Source organism: Scardinius erythrophthalmus, assembly GCF_964197995.2.
Source record: "Scardinius erythrophthalmus genome assembly, chromosome: 12".
NCBI classification, from domain to species: domain Eukaryota; kingdom Metazoa; phylum Chordata; class Actinopteri; order Cypriniformes; family Leuciscidae; genus Scardinius; species Scardinius erythrophthalmus.
The window spans coordinates 9,214,257-9,238,071 of NC_138232.1; the positions used below are offsets into that span (position 1 = coordinate 9,214,257).

At 39.0% G+C, this 23,815-nt stretch overlaps 1 protein-coding gene across 1 annotated transcript in view; it reads left to right on the forward strand.

Moving 5' to 3' along the window:
• Window positions 1–1,892: 1,892 nt before the first annotated feature.
• rybpb (RING1 and YY1 binding protein b) overlaps window positions 1,893–23,815 on the forward strand; it is a 29,253-nt gene continuing 7,330 nt past the window's right edge. The window contains exons 1-4 of the mRNA XM_081381829.1: window positions 1,893–2,299; window positions 2,922–3,047; window positions 21,914–22,186; window positions 22,270–22,365. Coding sequence (XP_081237955.1) covers window positions 2,274–2,299; window positions 2,922–3,047; window positions 21,914–22,186; window positions 22,270–22,365 — 521 coding nt within the window. The 5' untranslated portion in view covers window positions 1,893–2,273. The remainder of the gene's footprint in view (window positions 2,300–2,921; window positions 3,048–21,913; window positions 22,187–22,269; window positions 22,366–23,815) is intronic.

The window sequence follows — 23,815 nt, forward strand, 5'->3', positions numbered from 1 at the left end:
CATTCATCTGAGTCATCTTTCTAATTCACCTACTCCCACATCACATCTCATCGTTCGTGAGCTACAAATCTGTGACATCAATCTGGTACCACAGAGGTGACAGCCAAATGTACTGTTCTAATTTTAAGACATCACAGGCAAGCTCTAAATTAAGGATCTGACAGGTTCTTACAACTTTTCTACAAGTTCTCTGCATTCAGTTATGAATCAGTGTTTGAAGCAGAATGTGAACTTGAGGTTTGAAAGCTCAGGTAATCAGTACTGTGTAATATTTCATGTTTCATCTGATGTGGCTAAAAACACTTTGACAACATCTGTGTTGTATTTAGTATTTACAATTGTGTGATTCTATATCATTTTCTTATACTGTATTGGTCTTTGAAGCTCTTGGCTTTTCCGAACCTTAAACGTTTGTATTCTCAGCTGTCCTGGATTTTGTAAGGAACCATCTGCAAAGAATTCCAGATCAAACCTCCAATCAACATCAGCCGGTAGTAAACTTGCAAGAGTCTGTCATGAAGTTGCAACAGAGGATCCAGCAGCACATGGAGAGAAAAGGGGGCACAAAGGGGCTGGAACCCCAGAGAGCAGCTAATGATTCACATTTCATATCCCCCCACACAGGGACCCTTGTGTCTACCATGAGGGGCCTCTTACAGCGTTTGTTTTCACTGTGCAATCCAAAATAAATGGGAGCCGCAGATGAGGACTGGACACTTGAGAAATTTAAATCATGAAGTCCGTAAGAAAAACCCCTCATATCATCGTCTGTTGCTCATTACGTGTGTGCTCCCTTCATGATCTCTGGCTGTGTGGTGATTGGATGGCAGTATGTGTTTCGCACCAAGAGAAACTGGCGAGGTCAATTGTGTTTATACTTAGAACTTGTTGTATCCTCCATAAGACCGCGATGCATGTATTTTGGCACAATTAGATTCTGGTCATGCTTGTCAAAGCAGATAAATAGCCATGACATACAAAATATCAATACGCTGATGTCAGTGACAACAAAATGGCATTGATTTTGGCATTGATCTCATGTGTTCATTCGTTTATAAGTTCAACATTTTAAGATTAACTTCGGCATGCAATAAAAATTCATCCTCTATTTGGTGAACCAATTCAAATCAATTTATTTATTTATTTATTTATTTTTACTTTTTTTGAGCTTCTAACTTTTAATCAAAACATAACTCGATCTTCTGGTGAAACTTTTCTGAAGACTTTTCATGGAATTACGCTTTTCCATGGCAAAAGCATCAGTACCTAAATTAATCTGATGCGGTCTGGTGGTACAAGTAGGAGCTCTCAGAAAATGTCCAGTGTACAAGTTGTAATTACAAGTTCTACGAGGATGTGAATGCTTTTTGCTAATTGGAATGTTGTAATTACAACATGGCGTGACCGCACCTTGACATATGCCAACTTGTTTTCGTTAATCTGTTTCACTCTACGCACAATTACAGAAGAAAATATTTGTTGTTACTTCTGTTACATCACGACTTTAACAAGTAGACAGGCTAAATATAAAAAAAAAATATTTGTGACATCAAAAACAACTTAAAATAATAATAATACATTAAATATTCTTTTTATGACTAAGTATTTGATCAAAAAGCAGAAATAAAATAATTAACAACAGGTTCTTCAGTTATCAGACACTTAAAAATATACAATAAATCAGCTGCTACAATGGTAAACTTGTTGCACACTGAAGAATTAAAACTGTGGTTATGGTAATTTAGTCCTTGCATTTCCATGGCTTACTTTTATATATGATTTGAGATGGTCAACCACAAGACAAAGTAAACTCCTGTAGTCTTCAGCATCAAGGTGTCCCAAGTTGAACTTGACTTTTCTCCTCATATATCCCAACTCAACGCACACACCCCGGTGCTGCTGTTGATATATAGCAGAGTCATTAAGTCATCGAGCTGGTCTCTCACTGCTGCTTTCTCTCACTTCGACGGGCACACAGTCTAATTACGTTTGGCAATCGGAGAGTGTAGTAGTATTACTCTATCCGTGCCGATTATTTCTGGCGAGACTTTTAAACCGACGACAGCGGTGATTGGGCGGCGCAGTCACGGGGTCCGCAGTCTCTTCGCCCTGCCTAGAGTCAGTCAGTCAGTCGGGGGAAGGCGAGACTGCCTGCAAGCGCTTCTCTCTGTGTGGATCCACCGTACACACACACACGCTCACACGGACCTTCACTCACAATTATTGTTAATTACTGAACCCTTTTCGGTCTTTTGAGAGTCTGTTTTTCCACCATGGGCGACAAAAAGAGCCCGACCAGGTAAGAAAGCGTCAACAGTCGATAGTTTCCGAGGCGATTTTGGTGACCGCGCGGCTGTTTTTCGCTCGGTGGACATTCGGATGCTTTTCACGAGGAGTGTTTCTCCTTTCTCTCAGAAACAAGCGCAGCTATGGCGGCTTTCTCTTTTTCACATAGGACTCTAAACACTTCTCAGTGCCTCTCAGACAAAGAGATTTTCTTCCTACGGGATACGCCTGGCCTCTTCGGACGGGGTTTTTGGTCGAAGTTCAACGTTAAATGGACCTTTTTTGACATTCAATTTCACGCCGTTCACCGACGCGATGTCTTTAGCTCGCTGGCTAATGTTAGCTGTCGTGCCAGCGACAACCAATCTATAGAGTGTAGTATATATGTGTTAAGCCCGGTGACTAGGAGCTGTGGAGAATAACCGTGGCTAGTTAGCTGGTTAGCGTGTATTTCCAGTATTTTCCGGTTCTAATAAACCGCCCTCGCGCGTCACGGGTCGGATTTTCTGTCACTTTCTGTGCCACTTCGGTTACGTTAAACGAATTCGAGACAGTAAAAGTAGGGGTGTAGGATGTTAGGGGGGCAAACATGAAGGTTGACCTTTATAATTTGGGCTTCTTTTTTGTTATTTAAGGCCAAAAAGACAAGCCAAACCGACAGCGGACGACGGATTTTGGGACTGTAGCGTGTGCACTTTCAGAAACAGTGCCGAAGCCTTCAAATGCAGCATCTGTGATGTACGGAAGGGCACGTCTACCAGGTATGGGCATTTACACTGGACTTCTGCAGCATTGCAATCCTTATCTCATCCTCACTAATGCAGCTGATTGAAACGCTTTACTTGTTGATTTGCTCTTTTAGATTCATTGAAACACCAGTCCTCTCATGCAAGTTAAATGTAATTTCTTCAGTCTGATGACTCGCACTAGAATGGAGTGTGGCAGCCAGCCCGTGCAGTCACTGCAGTGATGGGCAAACTTTCTTTGTCCTGCATTAGCCTGAACACAATTTATAGCATTGGATTTTCGCGCAGATGCTTTCACTGCAGCTCCATGGTCATGCATGCTTGCAGATGTATACCTGCTATTGCAGTGCTGCAGTGTTTGCATGTTTGGCTCGAGTCAGATTTCCAATTTAAATCCATGGCTGGCATTTGTTGGGTTAGATCAAAGGCATTTAATGTCTGGGTGTGTTTAGAATCCGTCAAACTGTTTTAAAGGCATTTAGATCAAGAACAGGAAACATATTTTATTGGGTTTCCTAAAGCGGTTGCAACAGTTTAAAGGTCAATCAGGTGTCAGAAATTCTTCAGAATGTGCCATTTGTTTTGACACATCTGCAAGTGCAACACATTCTGCTTGATTTAAGAATTAGACTAACATGATGCTCACTTGAAATAAAGCTTAGGGCGAAGAAGCAGACGTTAATGTTGTTTTTCTGGTTTGCCTAATTGAATGATTTCATTACTCTAATTTCTATGCTGCTCATTTGGAAGCTGTCACTAACAGGTCTGGGTGTGCTTGTCCATTCATAAAGGTCGTTTATTCCAGTGGTTCTCATTCTTTATGTGACCCTTAGTTGTCTGGATGTAACCTTTGCGTATTATCTGTGGTGTTAAAAAAATTAACCATGAGGATCAACTATTCGAATGGCTTCTAAGCTCCTCGTTGAATGTCAAAGTGACTAGAGGCTGCACACACTCCAGTATCTCCATGTCCTGCTGTTTAATTTTTCTTATTTTACCATGCAATATATTTGATGTACTGCTTTTTGCATACAATATTTCAGGCTAGTACGCTGATCATATTTTAGGTGTTAAATAAGGGGTACTCCAGAACCAGGATTGAGAACCACTGATTAAATCGACAAATGAATGTGTTCGGTTTGCCAGAAATGCCATCGTGGTTGTATTCCTGTAAGCGAATGTAGCTTTGTATCCTCAGTTACGCATGTTCTACGTCTGTCTAGCCTGCGCTGTGTTTGTTATGATGTGTGAACCCGCCAACACTTCTCATCAGCTGACTGATGTGGTGTCTACAGCTATGAGTAATATGCGGCTGCACGCAGTAATCCCCGGGCTCTAACCTTTTCATCTGCTCTTTTACACCCAGTGCTTTTCTGACATTTGGGGGAAAGAAGAGGTGTCGGGAGAAGTCAGACACTCCAAAGCGGTGTATTTGTCAATAACGATTAGTCAGTTTATTCCCTTCGAAAACCCAGCTTAGCTCATGGATCTGTTTGCAGAAATCAGGCGCGTTACTTTCATAGTAATGACAGGAAATGATGCCATGCGTGTCGGAAACCCCTCGTCTCACTCTCGCTGGCAGCAGCCCAGCTCCTATCAGTCTGCTAAATAGAAATTGCACGATGAGAGCCGCTCTGTCTCTGTTTGATCTGCGCTGTCAAGCTTTGATGGATGCGATTGTTTGCTGATGTAAGAAGCCTGGCTCCCTTTGTAATGAGGACTAATTAGCCATCTTGTCCACGTTTGATGTATTCCAGTGGTGCACGGGGGGGAGCGTGGGGTGCTCGCAGCGAAACGATGCGCTCTCTGACAAGGGTGCAGCAGTTTATGCTCCCATCTCAGCACCTTTTATCTCTGTTTCCCTCGGTGAATGGGTCTTTGTGGTGTGATAACGCATTCCACTCACCAATTATTTAGTCTTTGTTGGTCTTTGGAGTTCAAAGAATGAAGCAACTCCCTGTGCAAGGATGTATGTAGATTAGCAATACATGTGCTTTTTTTTTTACATCATGTAAAGAAAGTCTGTTTAAAGTGTCGGGATGGTTGCTTCGAAGTCTTTATCTGATTCCTGAGCACATTATGTTCAGGCAGCATGCCGCGAGTATTTGTCTGAAGGAGAGTGTGCATGGTGTCGGTAGACTTTTAGGATGATGATAATTAAAGGCAACTTTTAGGGGATAAATGTAAATTAAGCATAACAGATTTTCTTTTGCTCAACTGAATCACTAACTGACCTCATAAAGGTTTGGATGTTCACTTATAGACTAGGCAATTTGACGCTCAACAGTGTGCTAATGAAGTGTTGAATGAATTATATGTATGGCTTTCATGCTCGTGTATCCGCAACTTGCAGGATTGTATGATTTTTGGATGACATCTTTGCTGGAGGGCATGTCTCTCATTGTTTTTTCCCCACACAGCAGCTGCACACTTCATAAACTCGTTCGCTTTGTGTTGCCATGGCAGTAGAGGTTATCTAGGGTTACGCTACTGTCAACCCAGCAGAAATTTATCCTGAATCACCGTGGGCTTGTTGCATGATATGCTAGACATGTGGTCTATATTATTTCTGAGGTAGCACTTTTGGATTCAAGTTGCCTTAATATGGCTTTAATCTTCCATTCTTAATAATCTGAACTAAAAAACCCTCCCTCAAGCAAAACCTCGGAACGATCTTCTTTCCTCTGAGCCCATCGAAATAAATTTCCTCACACTGCATTCCTTGCAGACCTTAAAGCATCATGTTTTAATATTAGATTGGAATCCTGAGAACAGGAGTGAAGAATGCGACACCTTGTTTCAGTATCATATTCCATGGTTTCTATGTTCCAAGATGCATATCAGTCACCCACAGGTTAGAGGGAAGAATCCATTAGGGTTTTCTAAAGTTGATTGATGTGCCGGATCAGGGGGAAGTGCCATTTGGCCTTTGTGTTACCTTGATCTTCAGTGCGGGTGTACTTTTACTTCCCCTCAAGCTCCCTGCCAGTGTCCAAGTAGTTTTGTTTCTTCCTATGTCGGTATTGATAAAAGCAAACATTTAAGACACAAGAAATGTTTTACCACTCAATGATAGAGGTGGGGAAAATCGATTCACAGATGCATTGCAGTTCCTTTATGGTTCTGGACTAAGCCGTGAAAAATAAAAAATTCTGTTTATTGATAAAGCTTACACAGGACAAAACATTATAGATACAGATGTTTGCTGCAACCTTGCAACATGTAGGCTATTTATTAACTCCTCACTGTATATGTAATTACACACACTCAATAGTTGATTAGTCTCTTGTGCACATCCACAGAAATCAAGACACACACTGATTGAGGTTGTTCTGATATGTCATTTCATTTACACTGAATAAAAACTGCAGAACCGCCTCTTATTGTATTTCTATTGATTGACCAGAGCAGACATTTTACCAGGGCTTTTTTTTATTTATTTTTTTTCATAGAATTTGGCAACTGTTCTCTTTAACTCTTTAAAAGATTTGAGAGTCGCTGAATCAAAATTCAATCAAATGATGAGGTGTCTTCTACATTCCCACCCATACTCAACAGACTGTTTTAGTGTCTCTCGTGTGTCATGTAAAGGCAGACACAGAGCAAGCTGATGGAATATTAAGTATGTCACGGTGCAAGAATTTCATACAATCTTTGTGATGCCATGGGAAATTGAGGCTTTAAGTGCATTGTTCCGCTTGGAATAACATAATATTGTCTTGACACTATTGATTCGTGAAATCAACAAGTATGGCAGAGATTCTGTGTGTAATTGATGGAGCAGAGATTTACTATCCAATAATTTGCTTCGCCATTGCTTGAGTGCAGATTGTTGAGGATAATGAAATTACATAATCAGACTGCTAACACTGTGTCAAATTCCCCCATGCCTCTACAAACACACTTAGACACACTTTTGCTTATCCACAGTTATCAGCATTTAGACCTGCTCTAAACCACAGGCATAAGCTTTTAATCTATACCAGTGTGTTAATTGAGGGTTTAAAACTTCTGAGATTGCAGACATTTAAGCGAAAGAGCACACTAGAGCAAAAATGAGAGATCGGAATGCATGAGACTTTGTGTCTTGTAGAGGTCAAATAGATGTGTTAAGTAGTGATTGACCAATATATTAGCTAGATTGATTCATCAAACAATATGTGGCCATTGGGATTTGCAGAATCTACCAACAGGTAAAGAACATGTTATTGTAAACATGTTATTATACTTATTTTTTCACTTTAATGAAGATTGCATCTTATTTGCTGTCATTATATATAGTGGGGTCGAAAAGTCTGAGACCAACAGAGAAAATGGTTCTATTTTAAATCAATGCATGATTTTTTTTTTTTTTTCTACTTTTAATTTTCTTAAAGTTTTTATTAATATTATCAGCATCACAATCTGCTTGTGTAAATCCAACGACAATATTAGTAAGTAAATTTTACGAACATCTCATTTGCTGTCTTTAAATTGTATTAGCCTACAGCGGGGTCAAAAAGTCTGAGACCACTATTGAAAATGTTTTGTTTCTAATATATTTTTTTAAATTAATTTATTATCAGCATAATAGTCTAAGTGAAAAGTTTTGAAAAAATGCATGTACATGAATGTTTAGAAATATTTGATTTGCTTTTACTTATTTTACAGCAGCATTTAACAAGTTTGCACAGAACCTGATGATCAATTTTCTTTTTTGTTTTACATATTTTAACTAATATTATGTTTTATACTTTTCAAACTCTTATACCTCTCTGATTATTTAGGTTTAAATAGGATGTTGAATCTCAGATTTTCAGAGTATTCTCAGACTTTTGGACCTCTCTGCCCTGGTGGTACTGGTTGAAGCTTAGTATTGAGTTTGAACCAAGTGTGTGTGTGTTTGGGTGGGCTGAAATAGGCTTGAAAGTGATTTAGCAACAGAGAAATTGCTGGCCATATGATTCTGAAGGGAGACAGATGACAAGACACCAGGGAGGAGATAAAAAAGGCCCCAAAAGAATGGAGAGAGTGAATGAATGCAAGAGAGTGAGTGTGCGTGTTGTACGTGTGTGCGCTGTGAGGAGGGGGTTGTGGGCCACTGCATGCTGAGTTTGATGGACGGCTCTGTTGGGATGTGCTCACTCAGCCAAGAGGCTCTCAGAGGGAAGGCAGAATGGAGCACATCATTACCCAGCACTGGGAAGCACTGGGCTCACCCTCCTTCAACTCCCGCTCTCCTCCGCATGTCATTCACTCAGTGGAGCAGAGGAGGCTGCCGTCCGCCTGACTCATGCGTATCTCACGTAACACAGTCAGTGACGTTCGGTGACCACACTTAATCAGCTAACTGAGTAGGAACTGAAGCGGTTGTGCCTCTCTGTAGTCTGCGGAGCAGAGCGCTGATGAAGATGGGAAGGCAGACCGACTGGTAGAGTGACTGACAGCTTGTCTTGATTGGAGCTGGAATCTGTTTTTGCTGGAGGAAATATAAAGCTATTACAATCTGCAGCTCTGCTTGTATGTAGATGTTAGCGCTAAGAAGATTAGTCAGCCTGCTTTATTGCTTGCTGATGTGTTTTTCTATGACATTAAATTCTTTAGAGCAGTAAGGGCATGGATTTGCAGATAATGTATGAAAGTGATGGTGAGGGAAATATCTTTTCTGCAAACTCTTCCTGTGAAGGTTTTATTTTACAACAGCAGTCTGTTTGAAAACTGTCACATGGCCCCTATAAGTATTTAGATTCTTACAAGTCACATACAAAATACAAAATCAAGCAACATCTGAAAATAAATGCTGCTAGAGCCATTTTAAAATGACTTAAAATTGATTTAAAAAATAAAATAATAATAATTAAACAAATTTGACAACCTGTCTCCAACTACAGTTTGTCTTAAGAACCGTGCTTCTATTGTTTTAATAATTTTATACTTTATGAAATGTTCTGCTTGCAGATTGAGCTTCAAAAACCTTTTAAATGCCACTTGCTTTTTATATTTTAATGCAGTGATTTAAAGTGTGATTTTAGTGTTCAAATACTTTGTAGGCCCACAGTCTCCAGATATTTTAGTTGTGTGGGAGTAACTACTCAGTACTGAAACTTTTCTCTCAGTGCAAAAGTGAATCACAAAGGAGCAGTTCAGCAACAAGACATGGTTTCCTATTTGAGCGCTTAACAAAAAGTGCTTCTTTGTTGCATTTCTACTTATTAGTTTAGCAGAGCAGGCCAGTCTAGACATAAATATTCAGTAAATTGTTGTTGAATAGGGTGGATATTGCACAGCCTTTAGCTCGTTCTTACTCATTTGAAAAGTGACCTGTAATTACAGGTCAGAGGCAACGGCAGGACACAAGGTTGAGTGAGTCTGATAGAAAAAGTATCACTCTTTCAAGCCATCATATAAGAAACATGACAAGCCTCTGCTGATGGATGGATCCCTATGTGGGTTCCACACAAACTCTACACCTGGTTTGCAGTCTGAGTGATGAGGCTAATTGTGTGGTTTCCTTTGGTGAAAGGTCAGACAACACAGGAAGCTTCTCTTGGATGGATCAAAAAGAGAAAGAGATGTTTAGAGAGAAAGATATGTTCATGTTTGCTTTTTTGCTAGTTTTAGACAGGCCCACACAGAGTCTGTGCCTGACTTCCAAATACAAAATATAGGTCATGTTTTTGTTATGCCACTCCAAGAACAAATTGTGTTGTGAGGAAAAAACCCTGGTACTACTTGCAACGGTATAAAACCTATATTTTTATATAATATGCTCTTTAAATAATGTTTGTAATTTTTAGGCATTTAGTCATAGAAATTTTGTTAATTTATGAAATTAGAAACTAAACATGTAATATTATGTAATATTTAGTTTGAGCTCCTGACGTGACAATCAACATTTTTCTATTTGGTGTTCTATTTTATTTATTTGTTTACTTACTTTATGTTATCTGCTAACTTCCCCGTTTTCACATAGCATTTCACATCCACATCTTGTGAGAGTAGTTAGATTTTTTCACCACAGCTGAGATCTTCTCCCCAGAGAGCAATTTCCTCGGGGAAGAAGGAGGGCAGAATCCCTCCAGAAGGCGGAGATGAATGTTTAATGTCCTCCACCCAGTCGAGAGCTACAGCACGGGAACCCAGGACCTGTTCTCTAGGTGCTCTCTTCACTATCTCCTTTCTGTACAGCAGGCACAAAGCCACTAATCGCTCAGGAGAATGGCTTATGGGAGCCCGGTCCCAGAGCTTGTTCAACACGCGCACACATGGCAGCTTCATCATCCCCCACCAGCCAAACGCTTAATACTGCTACGCCAGAGGATCAAGGCGCTCCGCGAACTGCCACTGCACATAACTGTCGCGTTTGCCGTGATGTAAGAGGCGAACCATGTTAAATCTAGTGGTGACTCTCACAGATGCTGTCAGGAAATGTCTAAAAAGTGTAGCATATTTTTAGGACAAATATGAAAGTGTTTTTATTTTAGTTTTTTATACATTCAGAGTCCTCCATCTGAGATTAATTAAATCCATAGGCTCAGTAGAGAGTCTGGGTTCAGTTTAACTAGCCTTATCCTTTAAATCAGTGTTTCCCAAACTTTTTTTCTGGGGACCCACATTTTAAAGTCGATAAATCCTTGTGACCCAATAAACATTAGGCCCATATAGTTCATTTATCACGAAGAGAATTTATGCATTAACAAAATATGTATGGCCATTTTTAAGGTCAGTTAAGCTTCCACTTAACTATTTAAAAGAGATACAGATATTTTAAAAAAAAAAATTTATTTACCTGTTGTTGACAATAAGTAAAATGCAGAGGTGAAATGAGAAAGGAAGAGTTGACAGGGCATCTCATTGTTTTCATATTCTCATCATTACAGTGTACACAATTTATACTTAATGAGACAAAGTCCCAAGGCGTCATATACTGACGCTTTTGACATTTCGTCCACATGCAATGCACATGGCACCCTTTAGCGTCAATATGAGACGCAGATAGATATGGGCCAGAAGGCGCCTCCTAGCGGTCTAACCCTAACCCTACCCCAGACCTAAACCTACCCATAACCCGTGCGTCTCATATTGACGCTAAAGGGTGCCATGTGCATTGCACGTGGACGAAATGTCAAAAGCGTCGGTATATGACGCCCTAGGATGAGAACGCGTTTATAGCACACTGAAAAATAGTGCTCGACTTGGCGACCCATACAAAATCTCCCGCGACCCACTTGTGGGTCGGGACCCTGCCTTTGGGAATGACTGCTTTAAATGACAACAGGTTGCTTTTTAGATTGCAATCTGCCTATAAAGGTACAGCACCTTGTAGTCCAATACCATGCATAAGTATCAGATATGTATCCCATTGACCTGACTGTCCTCTCTCCAGGGCACTTTGTGGCCCCAAAGCATGCAAGAGTCAATGACCATGATTGCCTGCTTATGCTGCACTTGAATTGGAGAGCTGTGTTAATTGAGCGCTTTTTGTAGCCTCTCTTCACTGGAGCGTTCTCTCATTCTGTCTTGCCTCTACATGCAATCTGTTTCATTTAACGCCGCCACAATTTACTGCACCGCTAACGTTTGTGTAACTGAAGCCTAGACTGGAGCCTCACCGAAATGCCAACCTCTCTAGGAATTAAAGAGCCTCCATGTGTGGTGTCATTAATTACAGCGCATCAGTTTAAAGTGACACATGCCACCATGGGGGGCTTTTCAGACCAAGGCTTGTTTTCACACAGTTCTATGTTCACAAAATGGCCAGTTGTATATTTAAAAAATAAAATAATAATTGAATGCCTTTTTAAAAAATATTTATAGTGTGTGTATGTAATGTAGTATTATTGTAGCCTGGCAAGCCAGACCTACATCAAGATGTTAGGTCTGGAAACTCACCATAGACGCGGTTTAATCCGAGGGGCGGGATAAACGGCTGTCTTTCAAATTCCCTCTGCACGCAATAGGACAGCGCTTAAACCAACCAGAGCGTTTTCCCAACAGCGGAGCTTAGTTGATAGATTCAACTTTTGCCATATCTGGCCGGCAAAACGACGAACACATCTTCCTTTTTTTAAGAATGACTTAAGTGCCGTTCTTTGCTCTTTTCTCAAAGAAAAACCTAACTCCAAGTCCTCCAGAGTCGCGGACAAAGCCGATTCGAAAGACCGTTGTTCTCCAGCAGCAGCCACCATTCTTTGTTTTCAAGTGGCAGCCGTCGCAACTCTGTCGTCATATGTTAAGCCCGCCCCCGCCTACTCTATACACGACGTGATTGGCCTGACCCAATTTAGGTTTTTGCAGCTAGAAGGTCTATTGAGAGTTGCTAGACCCCCCTGGCTGCGAAATACATTTTGCTGCCGCTAGGGTGCGTCTAGATTTCTAGGCTAGTATTATTGTATTACATTCAATGATATACAATAATTTGTCTAAATAGGGTTTTCACAGACATAAGAATACTCTACTTCTCTACTCCAAAAATACGTGACCACACACTTCCAAATTGACTCTGTGCTCTTTCTTGCTACAACGGCCATTTATTTCGATTGCCATGTGCTCTCATAATAATTTAACCAATGATTAATATTTAATATTTTTTTTAGTTGTCCAGTGTTGAAGAATAGTATTCTTGGTATAGTAGAACAGTATAAACTAATTTTACATAGTGAGGTGTTGCTCCAATCTCTGAGAGATCTCCTAATAAACAGAGAAGGAGATAATGGTATTTTAATCTTAAGAATAATGTACAGTTTATCAAAAACCTCTGACCTTCTCTGAACCTCTGTTTGATAATGATAATTACATCTCAGTAATTATTTTATTTTTGTATATTTTTTGTTGTTTTAATATTCAACAGAGAAAGGGGAATGGCCAGGTCCAACAAGACCATTTAGGCCAAGAAAACCTTTTGAAAAACCTTAGTTATAAATAAATATAAATCATTTTCTTAGCTTAAGGGTTTGATTGCAACTGGGCTTCTTTGCAATGAGAATGGTGGATCTTGAAGGTTGTGTACTGTTTGAGATTCTTAATGGTCCATGCATTTTCACTTGGTTTAATGCACAATTTGGCTCAACATTTTCTGCTTGTATATCAATATATGCCTAATAATTATAAATAAAAGAAAAACAAGAGTATTTAATATAATAATAATAATAAAATAATAATATTTTTATTTTACTGAAAATATTGTACGAAAAGCTTTAGGGTTACTTGTTAATATGCAGGCAGCCTACAGTGGTCTAAAGATTTATTATAAAATATTATATTATTATAAAATATTTTAATAATATAATATAAGAAATTATGTTTCTTAATTTTGTCAGTATGTATGCAAAAACTAAAAGTCTGTCTTTAATATGAAATATGAGCCTCTTATGTATCCACTGTGTAAAAAAAGCTCCTGTACTCCTGTACTCCTGTGGAGAAAAACATATCATATAAATTTCTTTAGAGAGAAATATATTTTTTTCTATTTTTTCATACACATAGGATGGAGTGAGCATTACTGAGAGCTAATCACGTCTGTTTCATTCATACTGGAATCTGAAGGGTTCCCTTGTGCAGAAACTCCACATATGCCTCTCAGAAGTTATGTAACTTGACGTTAAAGGAAGTCCCTAATGTGGATAAAGGGATCATGCTATCGCTTTAGCTGAATAAAAAGAAGAAAGAAACTCTGACTGATTAAATATGAAGACAATAATCGCACAACTGCAGCAATATGGTGTATTTAAGTTATTCAAGCCTTTTGGGGTATTTTCATCATAATAATAAAGTAAAGGCCTATTTATAATGCAATGCTAATTGACATAGCCTTTTTCACTGTATAGAATCTTATAAAATATATTGTCTGCATTTTTCTATAAGAAGCCACATCAGCTCACAAAAGGAACTTATTTCAAACACTCGACTGACGTTATGAAGTGAGTTTGAAGTAAAAACATGTTATTAAATGTTGTCTTTTGTTGGACAACAGGTTTATAAACGCCTTGCATTGCAAGTTTGGGAAGATGTTTGATGCGTGTTGCTTTTTCAAATGCACATTATAAGCGAGTCAAACTCTCAGTGGTTTCAGAGATGGAGCAGCATTTACTACTGATCACTAACATGCTATGCCATTTATTTAATTAAAAATTAAAAAAATCGCACTCACAGCTTTTGCGATTTCATAATCGCACTAAGCCAAGTTGCAATTTCGGTTTAATTTTGATTAATCATGCAGCCCTTGGATACAGTGTGCTATTGTGTACTGCAGATTTTGTCAAATGTAAGTCATCCAGATGTTCCATGCGTAAAGAAAATGCTCAGTGCACAGTATACATTCTCTATATAGCAGAAATGGACCTTAGTTAGAGGTAGGCAACATTTAATTTAATGCAAATGAAAATAAGGTTCTGAGGGAGAGAGATACAGTAGTTTGTCTTTACATATTAATTTTATTTGGATTTTTGTCAACAGGAAATGTTTTGAAAAGACGTACGTACTCTGTGTTATGTCAGCTGAATGATGGACACCAAAGTATACAACAGTAAATTGTCCCTCACAGCGTTGTGTTCATTCAAGTGAAATTAAATGTGACACATGCCCTGACTAATCCATAAGAGTAGTATGAAATTCCAAAACACAGTCCCTCAACCACAATGATCTCTCTCATCCAACTCCATTCAAGTTTCCCTTGACTTGGCAACCAACATCTGTTCGCTAATGTGAGTTTGGTCAGTGTCCATCTCAAACTGTATGCCATTTCTCTCTTCCCATTGGAGAGGTGCCTCCTGTGTTCATACACGCGTCCCAGTCAACAGAGTGAGGTTGTGATGAGGCGGTCATGTGTCGATCAGTAAATAATGCATTGTGTGGGTTTTGTCGTGCTTAGTGAGTGTTGACAGCAGTCCTGACATGCCAGTGAGCTCTCGTGGCCGAGTTACAGCTGGCACTGATTCATGGCTCAAACACTCAGCCTGTTTCTGTCTCTCTAAACTGCCCCTGATACAAATCTCCCCTCGTGGCAGGAGATCCACCAAGGGAAGGTTAATCAAATCAATCACAGGCCTGTCTGCCGCTAGACTCCCGGGCTGACCTCAGGTTGGAAGGGATTTCTGGATCCCCCTCAGGAGGTAAACTAAGCCAAGTACCTGTTAAGTGGAGGATCGTGCACTTTTGACAAAACCCCAGTCTGAATTAGAGCAAATTACCCAGTGCTAAATGTACTACAGTGGATAGACTGAACGATTGGATGCATATAGCCTATATGTTATGGTGTAATGTTTCTCTGTAAAAACAATACAAATAACATACCGTCAGAGTAGCTGTCCAGTCAACTGTTAAGGATGTAAAACTTAATCTGTTGTGGACATCACAATTCCTCATGTGTTGGTGTGTTGCTGATCAGCATGGCAAGTGAGGGAGATACGCTGCTGATAGAGCTGCTGCCTGTAGGCCTGTCACGATGATTAAATAACCGTCTGATCGCGATTATTTTATCTAACCGCAGTGTTTCAGGTAACCGCGATTATTGCGCTCCTTTATAGGCCTACGGCACAAGGGGGAGTCATGGACCAAAAGAAATAGACAAGCACTAATTAAGTTTTCCTGCAATCTTTTTGAAGTCATCTGATGCCATTCCATAGCTTAATGTGAGGGACAGAGGTATATTTACATCATTAAATTAAAACTTCACGGAAACTCGTCTTCCCTCCTCTGCAGCCGTCAATCATTCTCCGTTCAGCATTCAAACAGCTCACCTCGTCCGGTTACGACAGGGAGCACGGTAATACTCTCTCCAATATGATATATTCACGTTATAATGCTTGATCTGTAGAAAAGGGGCTAAATGCATAAATGACTTTAATTTGCTGGACTTTGCTGTTTCTAAATGACTCTACCGTGAGCATACACAGCACACACAGCACAAGGACTATGAATTGGCATCAAATGTACAATTACTGGAATTTAAAATTAGGAATAACCAATTGATCAATGAACTGTTGGACAGATATACACTAGGATTTGTGCACTCAACATTTCTTTGCTTTGTGTGCGGGGAACTTTTAAATGCGCACTTGTGCAGCGCTGCGCTCTGTGACTCCATGTTCCGCTTTGTTTTGAAGCGTTTCATTCATATTATTATGGTTTTGTGTGTGTGTGTGTGTGTGTGTGTGTGTGTGTGTGTGTGTGTGTGTGTGTGTGTGTGTGTGTGTGTGTGTGTGTGTGTGTGTGTGTGTGTGTGTGTGTGTGTGTGTGTAATTTGAAATTTGATTGTTTAGATTTTATAAAATAAATTTTTTTCAAGAATGACTTTTTATTTCTGATTTATACGCTCTCTAAGTTTAATAAAAAATGGCTATAGCTTATGATTATATATTTTATTGACATGTTGTTTTTCTCTATAATGAAGTAGTATGCATTTAGTGGATTCTGGATTATGTTATGACATATACTGTATACTGTATATATGAATGATACATTTTATGGGCTTTTCTGTGATTGGCCAGTTTGTTGTGATTTGTTGTAAATAGTTTGTTATTTACAGGTGTTGATAGTGCGCTGGTGAGACCAAAACAGCACACATTAGTATTAGTAAGCAGTATCGATACACTGATACCAGCCGCACGTCTTAATTTCTGCGCGTGGTTACAGGTATTGTGCGTAATTTTATTCATTCCCGTCCCATTTATTCAATGTCCGTCTTGTCCAGTGTTCAGGTAAATGCGGTCAGTTTTGTAACGTAAATAGTTGAGAGAAAATGCATGTGGTGTAACAGTAAATTGGATCATAGTAAGATCATAACACAGAGTGTTAATCATACTTTGGAATGGATATGTTGCCATTATAGCATAAATGTAAAAAAATAAAATAATAATAATTTAACTTTTAAAATTGTTTGCTTTTTCTTAGTTATTCGGCAGTGTGTTAGTTCCTGATCTCTTTTTTCTTCCCTTGACCAGCACAGACCTGATGCATACTATTCCAACATGCTCTAAAAGATGCTCTTCTGTATCATTTGCTAGCGGGCCCTAAAGCTCATCTAGATTCCTTGCAGAGGTTATATTGATTGTAGTTGTGCTGGCCTCTTGAACATGATTCCCCATTATGAGGGATTGATTGGCTTCACATTGGCTGGTCTCTTTGATAAAGGCGTCTGTATCACATCAGTCATAGGGAGTGAAAGAACCATCGCTATCTAAGGGCCACATGTTTTCTTCAAACCACCAGTAGACAGCTGTTAGTTTTATCCGGGGTTATATATTGGTTTGAGTTGAAGGGCATCAACAGGACCATTAGGTCTTGGGATCACTATAGCTGCTTCTATCAGTACTTCAGTTGCATTCTGCCTCATTTATTATTCTGTGGCCTCTTGCATTCCTAACCAGGCACAACATGACATGATTCTAGTGATAACCTTTTGCGACAAATGTTGTGCAGTAGGCATGTGCCGGTATTCGGTAATGCGATAAATCGCGGTAATGAATATGCACGATATTGTTATCGTGGGCACTTCAAAATACCGTGAAAAATAATAGATCAGAATTTATATTTATAGAACGCGTATTAGCTTATTTTCCATCAACCGCAAAAACAAAAACTGCGTATGCTGCGCGAAACACGTGCGCACTCTGATGTAAACAATCCCCACATGTGTGCATGCGGCGCAGTGCGCACTCTAGTCTAATGTAAACAATCCTCACATGGAGAAGAAGCATGGCGGAAGGAGGAACGCTGCCGACGATTTATCCCCCTTCTAAAAGCAGAGCTGTCAATACGCATTCAGCGTGAGACTCACGCAATTTACACTTTTCAAACGCTCTCGCGCCACATGCAGTTTCTCAAGCAGAGAAAAATCGCGGAGCAAAGAGGACACTGACACCGACAGACTAGACAGAGCAGGTTATTATGGTATGAAAACAATTCTCAGCTCTCATGTTCTGTCCATTTTATTACGAAATTCAGACAATAAATACTGTTTTGGTGCTTGTAAATGTGACTTGACAGATCACTGTAGCACCTCAGTTCAAGTAAACCGATCATCTGTTACTTTTTATTTAAAGATACAGTAGGCTACAATTTACCGAAAGGTATATGCCTCATACATGATATCGATCATTCAGTGTTTTTCAGCCACGGAAAGAGGTCAATAAAACTGCAGGTGAACAATTATGTCACAGAACGTTACATTTACCTCAGGAAAGCCATTTAATGGCCAGCACGTTTGTTGACTAGAAAAAAATAGCTATAGAGAGGAGTATTTTGCTAAATATGTGCACTATATTACATTTGTATTATATTTTTACTTGTGTCATAATTGTTATTATAATGAAAACCAAATTATATTTAATTTAATTAGTTAATTTTTAACCTTTAATAATACCAGCAGACAGGGCTCTCTGTATGTTTACAGCATTATGTGAGATATATTTTTTCTTGAGAAAAATTAAAGTCTATCTACTGTAGCCTACCTAATAATTATCCAAAAAGTCATACTGAATCAAGATTGAAATCAAATCCCAAGAATTGAAAGCGTGAAAATTGTGTAAAATTCTATTTAGTTACCAAATGTTTTGACAATCACTATTGTAATGCAAGTAGTTTTTTTTTCTACATCCCCCCCACCAATCCATCCATTTCTCTTGAGCAATTAAAATATCGTGATAATACCGTATACCGTGGTAAAAGCTCAATCAATTAATCGCAGCATGAAAAGTTGATACCGGCACATGCCTATTGTGCAGCTTAACAGTCACAGCCAGTCAGTGCAATGTGTGGATGAGTTATTATGCACGCTTTCTTGCAGTCATAAATGTCCTCTACACAAATATGTGAACACAATGATTCAGTCTTGTTTTTACATTCCAAATGTATTCTTAGGTTTATTTTCTGTGGTTACCTTCCGTGAGAACACGTTAAGCGGGACAGTACAATACATTGGCTAAGCCTTCATGTTTGTGCATTTATGTGAGTATGTTGAGTTTGTCTGGCCTTAATCTTTCATTCATGAGTTTTAAGAATCTAACCGCCATCTAAACAGCTGAACATTCCCAACTGCGACTGATCTGAAATGTTGAGGTGAAGAGGACTCCTGAGTCTAAATGTTTAGACAAAGCAAAAAAAACACTTCTGGGCTTCAGCTTCAGCCCCATGATCAGTTGAAATCCTCTGTTACCCCCAGCTGCTGCCAGATGTTGGCCATTATGCTTGAGGAACGTGAGTCGGCTCGGGCTGCTTGGCGCTCTGCCTCAGATCTCAGACACAGCCCCTCGGCTTTTAATTAACTCAACACCGCGCCGAGGAGAGAGAGCCTCCAGCTTTCCATCATTACAGAATGTGTGTGCGCACAGAAGCAAAAAGGTTTCCTCACCCACATAGATGCTATTCTTTAGTAAAGAAATTCATATTCTCAGTTTTATAAATCACTTCTTACCTGGTAACTTTTAAACCTGGTATATTCATGATGCACATGAGAACAGAATATTGTGAATGAATATACATGACTATTGTGCAGTTTCAGGCTTGCAAGCTTTGTAAATTAAGTTCTTGTGTTTGCACATTAAAGCGCATAACGGAAATCTGAGAGTAAGAAATTATACAAATATCTGATTTCACTAAATAACTCATGTTTGGGTCTATTCCTCAGACAAAGCTATTGAATGTTTTTTCAACTATTTTTCAACTGTTTTTTGGACTATTATTATTTTAATAATGTTTTTGACCATCATTCTTTAATAATCTTTTCCCTCTCTGTGCTGTATACCCCAAGTTTTGATGGAGCTTGTTTGTTTCAGAGAACAACCAGACTGAAAACCGCTTTCTATCCAGTTTGTGACAAATGGGGCCAAACCTTCTAGCTAATCTGATTAGTCCCTATGACAATGACATGCTGCAAATGTCCCACCCTATGATCCTCACAGTCATTTATTAAAGGAGTAGAGTAATGAGATTACACATTCAGCAGACCCACACAGCTGGCGATGGGCTGTCATCACATTCGGGGACCAGTGAAAGGGTTTTAGTCACTGAAATGCCTGGCTAGGTATGCCTTAAAGTATTCATCACAATCCACAGAATCTGTGCTTTAAAATGGTTTTGTGTAAAAGCTGACTGAGGTGAATTACATGCAGACATGCGATGGAAAGGAGACTTTTTGATGCTGTTCATTGCTGTACAATGAATTTCTGGTCAAATGTTATTAACATAATTATGTATGTTTGCTCCAAAGAGCCTTTTTAATAAATATAAATAAAACTAAACTTAGAACTTATAAATAACTTATATGTATAGTTATATGCAATATTTCAACTCTTTCATATTATATAGGCTACATAACAATTAAATATATATGTATATATATATATATATAGACACACACACACACACACACACACACACACACAGGGCTCAACATTAAGCCTTTTCATGTGTCAATTTGTCATTCACTTGTCAGAGTAAAAAAAGTTGCTTGTCTGAAAAAAAAAGTAAATATAATTTATTTTGAAGCAATATTCTCATCATTGTTCAATCAGCTTATATATTTAAATCTGCATATTGTCATATCTGCACCTTTTAAAGGGCATTTCCCTCCCTATTCTTATTAAATATATGCTTCATCTGTCATTTCAAATTCCTAAATTTGATCAATAAATTTTATTAGAATAATAAGACACTATAGGCCTGTTACCCAAGGTAGGGCTGATCAAATTAAATAATTTACACAGAAAAAATACAACTGCATTAAATAATGTTATGAGATTTGTTTTAAATATTTTTGAATATACAAATAAGAAATGTTGGAAAGACTAAACACTAAACCGCCAGTAGGTGGCGGAAGCGACCGTCTTAATGCGCGAGTCAATGAGTCATTCATTCAAACGATTTGTTCAAACGACTGATTCATTCAAGAATGAGGCATTTATTTATGAATGGATCATTGAATCTTTGACTCAACCGATTCATTCAAAACGCTGAATCATTCAGCAATGAAAACACGGAGTGTTGCTGTGAGATGTGCGTTCTGTTGTGATCTATGTTTGGAACTATTTTCGCTGCTAAAACAGAACAAAAACAGTCAATATTGCATCTAAAATGTTAGTGACTTAATTTTAACTGTTTATTGAACTGTTGTATGAAATCAAGTCACATTGTCAATCGTGATGGTATTCAGGAAAACAACACTCGTCGTGCGAGGTTGCTTAACTGTGTCATGTTAAAAATATAAAAACTCCACATTTTGAATTTTTATCGACAGTATGTTGTTAACTTGAGTTTCTTTGTGTTTCCATTTCTCCTCAAGACTCAACAGCACAACCTTGTGACCGTCAGAAATAGCCTACATTTATTATCCACTATCATTCGTCACTTACAATAAATGTAATAAAACCAGAATCATTCTCACGGTTTGGTTATACCCTAGTCATTTTTTTTTTTTTTTTTTTTTTTACATTGTAATTAGGCTACTTGTCCGGTTGGGCAAGTAAAATTATCTTTTACTTGTCCCTTCAAAAAATCCACTTGTCCCGGACAATTGTTAATGTCGAGCCCTTATTTTAATCAGTCTTATGTGAACGTGTAATTTGAAGTGTTGTAGCTACATTCAGAAAAGGATGTATTTTAACCTATATCCTGGTTGAGTGCATTTCACCTCAAATTTCTGTTGTAAAGTATATCTCAGTAAATGCAATGGGTTTTTCCCCCTAAACCTGAGGGACAAGACGAGGTTATTTTATGTGGTAATCAAATGCAGAGATGTTTGAGCTTGTGTTGAACCAAGAACATTCATTTGAAAAGGACATTATATTACTTCAGACTTTAGATATTGAACTTGTACTTGTCGATAACCTAGTCTCACCAGATGAGTGAAGAGTGTACTCTATTGGTTTGTGTCACTCTGATACTATCAGCTCTGTTTGGCTCCACAGGAAACCCCGGATAAACTCCCAGCTGGTGGCACAGCAGGTGGCCCAGCAGTATGCCACCCCTCCTCCCCCAAAGAAAGAGAAGAAGGAAAAGCCAGAGAGGCCTGAGAAAGATCGGGCCGAGGGGGAGCGTCCTGACAGAAATCCACCCGAGATCGAACGCATGGACACAGACAAGGAAAAATGCGAGAAGGATCAACCTGACAAAGAGAAGAAGGACCGGGAGAAAGAAATTACCCCAGCCATCACCAAGAAACCCAACAGCAAAAAGAACAAGTCCGTTAATCACCAATAAGAATTTGAGAAACGTCTGATTTGTGCTTTATGGCATTTGTAATCAAAAGACTTTCTCTTTACAGACCCAAGTCAGACAGCCATCAAAGCCCACCCAGTGAGCGAAACAGCTTTCAGTCCGGCAAATCCACAACGAAAACTAAGAACTCTCACATCTCCAGGTATCTAACCTTTATTTTTGTATGTATTTTTTTTTTTTTTTTTTTGAAGCAGTGACAGGATCAGCAGTCAGTCAGTCAGTCAGTCTGCCTACCAGGGATGTGACGGTGAGGATATTTTCCCACCGGTTAATCGTTGTGTGACAACACTGGTAATACCGGTATCACCGGCGGGGGCTTTTAAATCGCTAATTTAAAGGCGAAAGTAAAATGCGCGCATCCGCACGGGCATTCATAATGGAGTGGAGCAGAGCTATAGGCAATATTAAGAGTAATAGGCTAATGAACTCACCATTCAAGCAATCCGCCCCCAAATTGGCGCTAATTTGAAAGCGAAACCAAAATGTGCACGGCCGCACGTGTCAACGGGTGCGGAGTGAGTAGAACAGAGTAAAATGTAAAAAGTGCATTCATAATGGTGCAGAGCGAGCAATTTTCCATGGTAAGATAAAAACAACCCAAATTGCATCATTTTGGCAACAGCTCTAGGTCAAAAGGGAACCTCAAAATAGTTTGGAAATTAAAATCACACAGGTAATTACTACAGTAATAGGCTAATAGAAAGGTGAACATTTATTTATAAGCAAGAACACTCAAAATGGACAAAAATATAGTAAAAGCAATGTGAACATTTGGAAGAAAAAGTGCAGAAAAGAAAACAAACTCATACTCTTTTGTATAGCTTATACAGTTAAATTAAATTCAGTTTTAAAAGTTTGACAAAATTTGACCAGTTATTTAAAAAAATAATTCTCCCGCCAACGAGCTCTAGATGAACAAAACCACCAGGCTGAGTGCCATCAAGAAATACACAATCTGAAAGCCTTAATAAACACTGATATTTGGGAATAAATTATGTATTGCAGTAAATCGACAGGATTTTACCCTCTCTATTTAATGCGTTTATAATCGCTCACTTGTACGCACACTCGGACATTATTCCGGCTTGTTCAGTTCCAGCTCATCAGTCACCTTTCGAGTGATTTGGATGTGAGAGAAAACACTCTGACCACCTCCAGTTTTAAAAGGATGTGCTCCTCGCTGCAGTCAGTTTCAAAGTTCTCTCTTAAGGGATTCGAAGTGTCATAATTGCCGCAAACACGAACAGGTTCGTTTCAGGCACCACTTTTTCAGTTTAAGGTCTTGCTGCTCACCATAGTCACCGGTCCAGTTTTAAAAGAACGTGCTCCTCGCTGCAGTCCGTTTCAAAGTTCCTTCTCCTTTCCGCTTTTAGTTTTCGCCGTGATCACAGATAAGGAGGACTAAAGGCCCGTTCACACCAAGCACGATAACAATAAAGATAACGATAAAGATAACTATATATGTGTCCACACCAGCGACCGATAACGGTCTTTTTATTCTAAGCACGCACGCGCCCGGATGATCCAGAACCCATTTTAAATGCGCGAGGCCTTTAAATTAGAATGGATTCTGATTGGCTGTCATTGTTTTA